This window comes from Capra hircus, chromosome 13 (assembly GCF_001704415.2).
Source record: "Capra hircus breed San Clemente chromosome 13, ASM170441v1, whole genome shotgun sequence".
Taxonomy (NCBI): Eukaryota; Metazoa; Chordata; class Mammalia; order Artiodactyla; family Bovidae; genus Capra; species Capra hircus.
Genome location: NC_030820.1, coordinates 53,498,868 through 53,510,955, shown reverse-complemented (window position 1 = coordinate 53,510,955; position 12,088 = coordinate 53,498,868). Strand labels below are relative to the sequence as shown.

At 59.0% G+C, this 12,088-nt stretch overlaps 1 protein-coding gene across 9 annotated transcripts in view; it reads right to left on the bottom strand.

Annotated features, from left to right (window-relative positions):
• Positions 1-12,088, bottom strand: part of KCNQ2 (potassium voltage-gated channel subfamily Q member 2) — a 48,410-nt gene that overhangs the window by 32,675 nt on the left and 3,647 nt on the right. For all 9 annotated transcript variants that reach the window (XM_018057536.1, XM_018057541.1, XM_018057537.1 and 6 more), the window contains exon 2: positions 89-179. In XM_018057536.1, the coding sequence (XP_017913025.1) occupies positions 89-179 (91 nt within the window). The remainder of the gene's footprint in view (positions 1-88; positions 180-12,088) is intronic.

Sequence of the window (12,088 nt, the reverse complement as noted above, 5' to 3'; positions counted from 1 at the left end):
GGAAGGTCAGACCAACGGGATCAAGGACAGGCTGCCGCCCGCGGCCTCAAGTGCCATCGGGCCCTCCGTGCCATCCTGCGGGACCCACCAGGATGTAGAGTGCGCCCTCAGAGCTCTTCTCGTACTCCTTGATGGTGGAGAACACGGACAGCACAAGGCAGGAGAAGACCAGCAGGAACCTGGGGACCGAGCAGAAGGCGGTCAGCCAGGCCAGGCACCCAGAGCAGGGGACACCCGCCCCCCAGGGCTCCATGGCGATGACCAGCCTCATCTGCTCTCCAGGACACCCACCACGTGTCCCTTGTCTCCTCCCAAAGCTCTCGGAGCAGACAAGGGGCACTGTCTCCTGGGTCACTGGGCAAGTGCCACAGCCCACCCCCAAGCAAGGCACCCCAGGCACAGTCCCCCATCCCTGCCCACAACTGTCCTTGCTAGGCTCACAGGCAAACACTGCCTGTCCCCTAGTTCACAGCGGCTTCACCCATGCGGTCCAGCATCCTTGACCACCAGAACACACCTGCAGGCAGTGTTGGGAGGGGGCACAGAGAACTGGTCAGTTTCCAGAACCAGGAACTGCTGGGCAGCAGGCGTCCAGCCAAAGGGGACAGGGTGGGGCTGGGATCCCAGGGAGCAGAGACCCTGAGGGCTGCTGATGGGGGTCTAGGGTTCCTGAGGTGCTCTCCCACTTTATCACCACCTGGGAAACCGCATGCACCCAGCTCCACCTTCCCCGGGCATCGAGACCACTGGCTTCCTTGGTGGCAGAGGTGGGGTGGGGAATGAGACCCTCAGAGCCAACACCACATGGTCCAAACTCAGCCTGGCCACGGTGACGGTGACGTGGGCCCGGCCTGCCCAGTCTGGCCAGAATCACCGGGGGGTGCTTAGCGCCAAGGCCTACTGAGCCTCAGCCAGATCCAGGGTCACCTCTGGTGGTCCTGCCCACGTGCCCGGAAGAGGTCTGGCAACAAGGCCCAGAGAGACATAGGCCACCTCCCTCACAGGGCTGACCCAGCCCCTCCTCGGAGCACGGCCCCCTGAAGACAGCTCCATCATCGTCCCTGGCCCCATCCGTGTCCCTGGCTCCATCATCACCCCCAGCTCTATCTGAAGGCCGCTGGCACAGACAAAAGGCATGCGGGGAAACGGTCACATTTCAAAACCGCAATTAATTTCCTTTGCTCATTAGCCAATTTATTCAATTAGCTGAGCCCAGGGACAAAAATGTCCAGATGTCTCATGTGCCTTATATCCACAAATCTCGGCCCTCAACTCTGCTGGTGAGAAGGCGCCCACATGCCCAGAGAGGGTCTGCCAGGGTTGGATGAGATCCCAGGGCAGTGGGTCAGGATGCCAAGCAAGGCCTGGGTGGTAGGAGAGACTGAGGTGGGTCACCCACCTGAGAAGGGGCACTGGAACCCAGTTCAGCTCAGTACCGGGACTTGGGAGCTAGGGGACACACAACCCAGTGGGCTTCCCTGGGGAGGTGTCCGTCACACTGCAGGGTGAAGAGCTGGTGGGGCCAACAGAGAAGGGAAGGTGTTCCTAACAGAGGAAAGAGTAAGTGGGGTGGCCCTGGAGGGGGTAAGGGGTGGACAGTGAGTCTGGGACCCGGCAGAGGGCGAGTCTGACCAGACTAGAGATCAGGGTCCCCAGGGCGCCTGACGTCATCCTTGTCTGTCGGGGAGGCAGGGCCCAGGGCCGCACCCACGAACGCCAGCTCCTTGTGCTGCAAAAGAACACTCCTCTAGAGAACAAAGAAAAGGCCAGCACTCTGGCTTCCTAGAGGTGGCTCTGCCAGCACCTCAGAACATTCCAGAATGTCCCCCTCTTCCTAGCAGACAGAGGCCAGGCTGTCAGGAGCCCCACCAGCAGCTCAGGAGACAAACCTGCAGCCCAAGGTGGGAACCTCACAGAGTTCTTCTCCCCTCCCCCAGGAAGTGCCAGCCACACTCCCAGTTTTGTTTCTGATGTTTTGGGACAGATGGCCACAGATGGCACCACCAGGGGGTGCAGGGGAGGCAGCGGGACGGACGCTTGGAAAAAGGCTGGCACGCCCACTCAGCAACAAGGAGGAAGCAGAGGAGGGCAGCAGACGCCCCCAGGGAGCAAGCACCCCTTACACAATGCTGCCAGGTCCAGGTGGGGTCCCCACAGATCTAGAGGGACACCTCCAAAGTGCAATGATGCCCCCACAGTCCTCGGCCACTCGCAGGCAGCTGGCTGATGGGAGCACTTACTCCAGGCCTCTCCTGTCTGCGGGCACCTCAGGGACTGGTGGTCATCCCCACCCAGCACCCAGCTGCAGCCTGGCACCTGAGACTTCCATCGCCCATGCCCATCTAGAGACAGGGAGGCAGAGGCCCCACAAGCCCAGGAGGGGGCTTTGCCTCTGGCCTCCTGGTTTCAGACACAGCATCCTTGGTGACAAGGGGCACTTCAATGGGGCCTGGCCCCCCACTGGAGCTGGTGGGGGTCGGGGGCTAGCTCAGATGCAGGTGCCGCCCTCCCAAAGGACAACACGGGTGACTACCCCTAGCCCTGTGGCCATCACAAGGTGCCCACTGCAGTTATGCTGGGGCCCTGGGCACCGGGGCATCCTGGAGATGCTGGGGAATCTGAGCCAGGCCTTCATGACCTGGGTTCTGGCCTTCGGCAGACTCCTCAGAGCTGGCAGCTGTGTCTCAGAACTCCCTCTGCCCCACTGCTCCTCAGGAGAGGAGTTGCAGAGGTGCAGGGCAGACACCGCCAACAACACCGGGGCCCTGGGAGGCCAGCTGTGTCCTGGGCATTGACCCCCAGGCCCCAGAGTCTGCTTCCTCCCAGACAGACTGGCGAGCGGGTCCACCCCACCCCCCGCACACTGGGAGACCAGCCCGTCTGCTGCAAGGTTCAGCTTAATGCCCAGCACCATCCTGCACCTCTCCTTGCCACCTGACCAAGGCCCCAAGCCCTGGAGGAGAGTCCTCACGCCCTCCAGCCCAGGAACTATCCAGGCTGGAGGGAAAGAAAGGAGCGGTGGCAGGAGGTGTCCACAAAGGCAGTACGTGGTGGCTAATTATGATAATGAATTCAATGTCAGGATGCTTCCCCGGCAGGAGTTGCCATGGAGACAAGCATCTTGAGCAGTTGGTCCCCAGCCCCAGACTCCAGAGGCTGTGATGGGGGTCAGGCAAGGGGCGGGGCAGGCAGGCAAAGCGGACCTTGCTCACCACCCGGAGAGTGAGCATCAGCCAAAACCACCACAGCCCAGGTGCACGGCCGGGCCTGCACCACCCAGAGCACCCAGTCTACCAGCAGCCACAGTGGGGCTTGGGGGTGGGGTTGGCCCCAGCCCTGCAGGATCCGAAGCAACAGAAGAGACCCAAGGTTGCCCCCCCACCAAGGTTGTCCCCGAAACCCAGACTCCCCCGTCTCCAAAGACTGAGTCAAAAGGTAGCTGGGATTACTCACCTCTTTCTACATATTTAATGAGATAGGCGTACGTGCTCAATCATGTCTGACCCTGTGTGACCCCATGGACTACAGCTCGCCAGGCTCCTCTGTCCATGGGATTCTCCAGGCAAGAATACCAGAGTGGGTTGCCATGCCCTCCTCCAGGGGGTCTTCCTGACCCAGGGATCGAACCTGCGTCTCTTATGTCTCCTGCACTGGCAGGCGGGTTCTTTACCACAAGCACCCCCTGGGAAGCCCCTAATGAGATAACCCTCTCATAAGCAGGTGGCAGGGTTGGGAGGAAGCAGCAGGGTTGGGAGGAAAAATAGTTGTGTTGCTATCGCTCATTTGCTCGCCCCCAGGCCCCAGAGCTGGGAGAGGAGAGTGGGAAGGGGTCACTGACATTGAGCCCCACCCCCAGGCTGGAATCCACAGCATGTCTGCTATGCTCCAGGCACTCAACAACTGACAGACAAGGAAGGTGTGAGTCCATTTTACAGATGAGAGCACAGAGGGAGCACAGAGGCTGTGAAGCTGCTCACTGCAGCCGTGGGGGCCAAGCCTGAGCTCCCCTTCCACTGGTGGGGTCCCCAGAATCGTCCATTCTGTTAAGACTGGGCCTCTATGGGGGCCGGGTGATCCAGGAGCCAGGAGAGGGCAGGGGAGGGGGAGCCACCAGTGTGAGGTCCCTGGGGAACCTCCTGCTGCCTCGTCCTTCAGGACTGCAGCCGGCGCCGCAGCCTGGAATCTAATTTCACTGCCTAATAAACTGCTCTGCCTCCAGGATCCACTGCCACGTCCAATCTCTGGGAGCGACAGGAAGCCTGGATTCCTGACAGCTGTTCAAGGTGCAAAGCAGATGCAGGGAACCACTCGTCATCCTGCCAGGGTTGGAGGGAGCAGGAGGTTCCACGCAGACCTCTTCCGTGGAGCCCGGGCCACCAATGGGGCAGCGCCCAGCCCACTGCAGCCCAGGAGAACAGAAGGCACTTGGAAGCACCACCTGAGCCTAAGGTCATGGGGGTGAAGGAGGTGGGCACTGGGAGCCTGGCAAACAGCATGAGCTCAATCAGCTGACAGGCCCCGACCCAGGAATCTCAGACCCTGGGAAGGTCTGGCTTCAGACTCAGCATTCAAGGCCTCTACAAATGACCTTGGCCTCCCTTGTCCTGGCCCCCAACGCCTTCCCCTGCTCCCTGCTGGACCAGAGGTCTCTCCACATCCACAGCAACCCCCACATCCAGCCCTCTCTCTCCCAACACGCAGGAAGGCATGCTCGGGGGACCCCTTATGCTCCACTGGCCAGTACCTCGGATGGCCCTTGTCCTCCAAAGCCTCAGCCACAGGGTGAATCTGGTGAACGTCCGGTCCTACCCTTCCCAAGCATTGTCCCTTGACCATGTACCAGTCAGAAGCCCCAGATTCCAAGGGACCCCCCCAGTACCCCCAAAAGAGTAGACATCTGTGGTGAAGCCCCAGAGGCTCCGGGAGCTACAGGAAGGGCTGTCCCCTGGGGCCAGGCCAGACAGGAAGACCCCTGGGGCCTTGGCAGGAAAGCCACTGGCTCAGCACCCATGGAGGCCACTTCCCCAGCCCCCCCATCTCGTCTCCAAAATGGCCGCTCCACACGGGACTACTCTCCACTAGTCACCTGTCCGCATCCAGACCCAGCACTAGACAAAGGCCCACCTGAGTGCCCTTCTCCATCCCACATCAAACAGGTTTTGGGGTATTTTATGTTTGTGTGTTTATTTTAGCTACACAGCATGCAGGATCTTAGTTCCCTGCGTAGGGGTTGAACCCGTGCCCCTTGCAGTGGAAGCTTTCAATCCTAACCACTAGACGGCCTTGGAATTTCCCCTCCATCCCCCATCAGACTCCACCCGCCGCCAGCCTGCACACATGGATGGGTCCCCTCATCATCCCCAGCCTCCTTAGACACAACAGTGCCCACCAGGCTCACAGCCCCCATCAGGGGTCCTCCCTGCCAAGACCCCATGTCAGGCCTGCTCCACCAGACTCTTCATCCAATGTGTCCTGACTGCAACCCACCTCTCTGTTCCCCATTCCCAGCACCCGACACCCCACCAAGACACCTGGAGGAGTGCCCATCTCCTCCTGCCAGCTCCCCTGCTCCAGGGCCTTTGCACGCTTTCCTCCACTGCCTGGCACTCTCTGCTGCATGCCCAGTGCAGGGCTACCCCCTCCTCATGCCCAGGTGCCGTGCTCAGCGTCACCTTCTGTAAGAGGCTCCCACCTCCCTCCAGTTTCTCTCCTGGCGCCCCCGATCATCCTGGTGCTGGCTCTCCTCACCTGCTCTGCTCATCCGTTCCCTCAGTGTGCAGCCAGAACCCGCACACGGGGTGGACCCACATCCTGACAAAGAGCAAGGTCAGCTCTAGCCCACAGCCTCCATCAGACAAGGCTCGATAGTGCAGACCCGCCAGTTTGGGAGCAAGGAGGCAAGAAGGGGCCACAGACAGAGGCCCAATGGACCCAGAGGCTTCTGAAGGCAGAGGGTGGGGGTCATGGGACCAGGAGAGTACGGCACACCCCATGGAGCCTGGCCACACATGAGTTCACAGGCGGCAAACGCATTCATTAAAAACACAGGAAATGTTTGCATGTGTTCACACAGAGCCATGAACTCAAGTGTTCACAGCAGCTCCAGACACCCCAAACTGAGGGGGACGCCCCACAGGTCATCAGCAGATGCACAGTGGGCAGCTGGCCCCTCTGCAGTGGAACATGCTTGGCCTTTAAGGGGAGCAAAGCACTGACCCAGGTCACAACCTGGATGAACCTTAACACATGACACTCAGTGAAGGAAGGCAGATGCAAAACTCACACAGTATGTGATCTGCTCCCAAGAAATGTCCAGAACAGGAGCTACGGCCCCAGGGGCTGGAGGTGGGGAGACAGACTGGATGGGCTTGGGTGTCTTAGACGGGGACAAACATGTCCCAAGACCAGAGACAGCTGGTGGCTGCCCCTCACTGTGAACCCAAAAAACACCCCCAAATTGGCCACTCTGGAGTGACTAATTGTACATTCTGTGAGTTTCACCTCGATTACAGAAGAAAGACGGGCAGGTTGTCAGGCTCTGAAGAAGCAGGTGAAGCCCCATCCACGTGCTTGTGCCCGAGCCAGCCTTCTCACCTGGGCCTCAGCTTCCCTCTGAGAAAGTCTCAGACAGCCCACCCCTTCCCACACACTGCTTCCCGCACCCCTGCCAGCAGGGAACCTGACCCATCCTTAGAGGAAAGACACTGGTCTGAGGCCTCTGGGGGCAAGAAGGGCCCCAACCTCCCCTAGAGAAGCCTCAGCACCCACTCGCAGGGAGCAGGCAGCCACTAGCTGGTTGATTTCCCCAGTCGTGGGAGAGGGTCCCCTCCAGGTGTGTTTTCTTCCATAGTCTTCACTGAGTTCTGTCCTCGTAAGGCCCGGACTCCCCTAGGCCCGGCTCACTCTGTAGGCCCCATCTGGAGGTGTGCCCCCAGGCCTGACACACACTCCCCCAACACAGGCACCTTTGGGGAACTGCCCTGATCAGGCAGTCAGCATGGCTGACTCTGGCCCCTACAGGTCCCACAGCCCGACCACGTGGAAGCCTGGGCAGGAGTGGGATGGGGAGGGGTCCCCCAAGAGCACACTGCAGTGGACAGGTTACTGGGCTCAGAACACAGGGCAGCCACCAGCTTTTGGGGGAGAGGGGCTCCCCCAATGAGGGGGTCAGTTTGGACTACACCCCAGGTATCCAACATCCCCTTTGTGAGCACAGGAGCCACTCGGGGCTCAGGTCACCCCACCCAGTGTTCTCCTGACTCAGGATCTCTCACAGAGTCACCCCCCGCCCACTGCCCCCAGGTTGACGAGATGGCCAGGCTTGCTCCCCCAGACTCTTCCTGGAGACCCTCCAAGCAGCTCTCAGGCTGGTCCCCCCACCACACTCCCACAGCTCTCAGCTCACTGGTCCTTTACAGACACCCCCAGTGTCCTCTCAGCCTTCACTTCATGCCTCCAGCAACAGAGGGCTCACCCTCGGGCAGGACCTCACTTTAACAAGCCCCCTCCTGGGCCAGTCCTGGTCCTGACCCCAGGGCCCCTCCCCAGGCCAGCACCCAGAGCCACCAAGGCGCAGGGTAAGGGATCAGGGACAGGGCCACGTTTTCCCCCGCTCCGGAGAGATGGGGAGCCTTGATGACAGAGACAAAGTCCAACATTTGCCCAATTGAGGCTTGTCTGACTCCACGGGTAAATCCCCACTGCGCACGGTCAGCGTGGAGGAGGGTGACAGAGTCTGAATCTGATCTCCTTTGAGAAACACAGATGCTCGGAAACAGATCAGGAATGACAAACGCGCCTCCTCGGGTTTTCTGCATCTTCTCCGTCTCCTACAGCAGACGTGTGCAGTATTCAGAATCAGAAAGGATAATGCACCATAACCAAGTGTTTCTCTAAGAGGCCACCAGCCCCCTCTCTCAGACCACGCGGTGCTGTCTGCCCACTGCATGGCCTGAAACACTGGGTTTTCATCCAGAAGATATTAATTCAGCTCTCAGCTAATTAAACTGCAGATTGGAGAGAACCATTTGGAGAACGTTAACCAAGGAGGAAAGAGCCCTCTAAGCACAAACAGCTGAATCTGGAGACAGAAGCAAGTGGTCCAGACAAAGGGTGGCCATGCGTCTGCCTCAGGAGCCCCTTCCCCGTGACAGCCACTCGTGGACAAAGCCCTCACTCTCCACGGTCCTGCACGGAGTTCACAGGGAGAAACGGCCAAGGGTTCCTGATCAGGACCATGGCCAGTGCCCTGTCCGGCCCTCCAGTCACACAGGACCCAGCCTCCCATCCCGACCCTAACCCCCTCCCCCCCACAACCAGAGGCTGAGCTCTAAACGCTCCCACTTCTTGTTCCTCCAGTGAAAGTCAGAAACCCTGCATCAGACTGGCTGGAAGGCCGTCCCAGTACTGCCAGTACATCCTACATCAAGGCTCCGTCTCCCCCGTGGATATGGCCCAGCAGGAGTGCCAGTCCTTCAGGGCCCTGCTTGCAGGAACAGAAACAGATCGCCAGGTGCTTGCCCAGGCTCCCCCAACTTCCACACCCCCCATGACCCCACTTCCTCCCCCAAAGCCTGGGATCCCAGGAGAAACTGGCCTTTTTCCTCAGACAAACCCTTCAAGTATTTTTCCAAGCGTCAAATGGAAAAGCAAACTCAAGAGTTCTAAGCTCTCTAGCTGGGCCAAGACTGAGGCTCCAAGGAGGGAAGGGGGCCAGACAGGACCTAGAGGAGGAAGGGGCCTGGGTAGGGGCCGCACGCAGCAGACTGCCACGAACAGCCTGGGAGCTGAGATCTGCCACCACTGCAGATGGCCAAGGGATCGCTGAGGACAGTTTCCAACAACTCCTCATAGGACTTTCTGGAGCAAACATGTTCTGCACAGTTACAAAATTATTCCAGGTAATCCAAAAAAATTAAAGAACTAATTGTATTCAAGACAGCAGGCAGAGCCTAAGAACACTCAGATCTGAGTACATCCTGAGGGTGAAGGTCAGACTCAGGGATGGAAGCTGGAACACACCCAACCTCCCATTTCAACTGAATGAAGCCACCATGGCCTCTACAAGGAGCTGCTGGGAAAGGCCTGCCTGTCTGGTGTCCCCTTCCTTTGGCCAATCCCAGGTGCTGGGCAGTGGGACCAAGACTCTGGGCAGCTGGTGGCCAAGGAGAAGTGAGAGTCCCCTCACAGGCAGACCTTCCCCAAACGAGGGGTCTCAGCATGTCCTTGGACCTGCTAGAGAAGCCAAGGGCCCTGCCCATCACCTGCCTGGCTGAGTGCTGGTGGCCCCACTCACCAGTACGTGGCCTTGGATCTGTTCATGAGACAGGCTCACCTGGGCTTGCACCCCAGTGTCATGACACCTGAAAAAGCCCTGTTCTCCCTCCAACGGGCACCATCCTGCCTGTTCCCAGGGGAACCCCTTTCCATGATAGAACACACACTTCCCACACCCAGGCCTTCACAACCAGGAACTCTGGGGCCTGCCACCCCCACAGGCTCTGACTGGGCTGCGGAGGAAGCCACCCAAACTCAGAGCAAATTGGGGGATGTGGGCTGCGGATCTGCAGCAACCCCTCAGGAGGATCAAGGGTCCCACAGCCGACCTATCCAGGGGCTGGAGACCCATGTGTCCCCAACCCGGCTTCCTCCTGGATAAATGGAAAGCTTGGTGCCGCCAACTTCAAACAACAGACTTCAGCCTCTAACTCCAGACCATTTATGTGCAAAACAGCCCCCGGACCACCTGCCTCCAACTCTCTCCAAGGCTGCCCTGATTCACGTGCGAGGATCAGACAGCCTTTAGAAATAGTCATCTCTCTGCCCCAGAGCCCTCCCGCACACACCCACGTCATCAAGAGAGGTCTCGGGGCTCACCATCACCCCACCAGCTCTCAGGGAAGTGAGAACATTCACTGGGCAATGGCACCCCACAAAAGTGGAGGGAGGGGGGAAGCTTTGTCAAACCCTCCCCAACGTGGAAGGCGGAGTCCCCAGGGGACAATGTGGGACTGCAGGCCCCTCTTCTTCCCACCTCAGCTCTCACCAAACTGGCGCAGCCTTGCTGGCCGGGTGGGCTGCAGCCAGGAGGGCACAGGTGAGGCCTGTTTCCTGGGGCTACAGAGCTGTCAGAAAGCACAGCTGGGCACCTGGGGCAGTGCCAGCTGAAGGTGGGCTCTAAGTTACCATACAGCAGCTCATCACCACATAGCCCACAAGGAAACCTGAAGTCCCCTTTATGGTCTGAGGTCCGTGGCTACAACCTGTCCACCGTGGTGCTTTTCAAACCAAAACCATGTGGCTTCCTCGCTTGGAGGTACCAGGTGCTAGGACCACTTAGTGATGAAAGGAAGACCTCCCCCAGCACCTGGGCAGCGGCAGAACAAGTGAGGTCCTCTAGGGAATGGCCAGTTCGCCTGGACAAACACGCAGCGTCAGCCTGGGCCCTGGGTCTAATCATGCAGCCATGTTCATAGCAGCCCTGAACCCCTGTCCAGACCAGCCCCTGGCCAATGGGACTGAGAACATGCTGGACTGGGCTAAGGGCGGCTAAGGGCGGACGGCTCAGAGTGCTGTCCCAGACGTGCCCACCTCCATCTGCCCGGAATTCCTCCTGCAGAGCAACTCATGATGCAGCCAGGACCCCGTGACCATCACACACGCCAGGCGCTGTGTTGAGTGATTCACAGGAGACAAGCCCAGAACCGTGTCCCCATGTCACAGACACAGACACACAGGGCCCTGCTCCAGGAGCAGCTGTAGGGGCAGGATCCCTACCAGGCTCGCCTGGAGCCCCCACCCCCACTGCCCACCCACTTTCACCCACACATGTCCTCTGAACCATCACTGGTTATAACCTCAAGCTGCGCCTAAGAGGGGTGTGGGGACGACGAGGTGACATCTGGTACTAATGCATGTGCCCACCCAGGAAAGAGCCTGCATTTATACTCAAGAATGTTTTCAGTGACCCGCCTACCAGGTGACCCAGCAGCACAGATTGTAGTAACGAGGTATTGGGCACAGACCAATGTCCCTTACACTCTTCACCCCTGGAAGGGCAGCAGCTTCCAGTGACCTGCCCCCTGCCCCACTCCCTGTCCTCCTCACACGCCTTGGTATGGAGGCTCAGCCCTCCCCATGGTTTCCTCCACCTCCCCGGCCCTCAGCACCTCCCATGAAAGGCCCAGAGTACCCCTGGTCCCCTGGACACTGTTCCTTCTCCAGTAGGTTCAGAACCCCACTCCCAAGGATAGGGGCAGCCTGGTGGGCTCACTAGAGGGGTACTCAGAAGGTAATGTGAGCAACACCCAGGAGCAGAAGCGGCCTCTGCTTAGCCGGAGCGCTGGGATTAACAGAGTCTGAACATTCATTGACTGACTCAAACAAACGGGGTAAGACACCCCCTCAGACACTCCCTCCACTGCTGAACTCAGTCTATGCTCTCAGAAATGACCCGGTCCTTCTACAGACACTCCAGGGTGAGGCGTTTTCAGGTGCGGTACCCATTCAAGGGTCCCCTCCTGCCACAAGAATCTCCACAAAGCCAAGTTGTGAAGTTTGACTTGTACTGATTTCTAACAAAACAGAGGTCTTTCTTTGTTCTGATCTGTGAAACTGTCAAGAACAGAGCTTTCAACTGACTGTTACCTCGAAGACACAGACTGTCTGTGGGGCATCACGGCCCAGTGTAATTAGACACCATGATTAAAAAACATTTCATGGTTGTGGGAGGGAAATCCTACAAGGAGGCCTGAGGTCTCCAGACAGGCGGCCAGAGACAATCTGCCAAGCCCTGGTCTCCCTGGAAACCACAATCCTCCCACCTTCTCACCTTTGGGGAAATTTCCATAAGATTCTCCAACTCTCCAATCAATAGTCACTTCCTCCCCAGGACGGTGGGGTAGTCTGGCAGCTGGAAGAAGCTGAGGACATGGCCATTCAGACTCCAGCCTCCTCTCAAAGCAAAGCCCTGGTCACTCGCCCTGGGCCCAAACTCATCCCCAAAGGCAATCAGGGCGAGGAGAAGAGTGACCAGCCCGTGGGGTCCAGCCTTGCCTACTGAGGACATACGGATGAGAAGGGGCAGCAG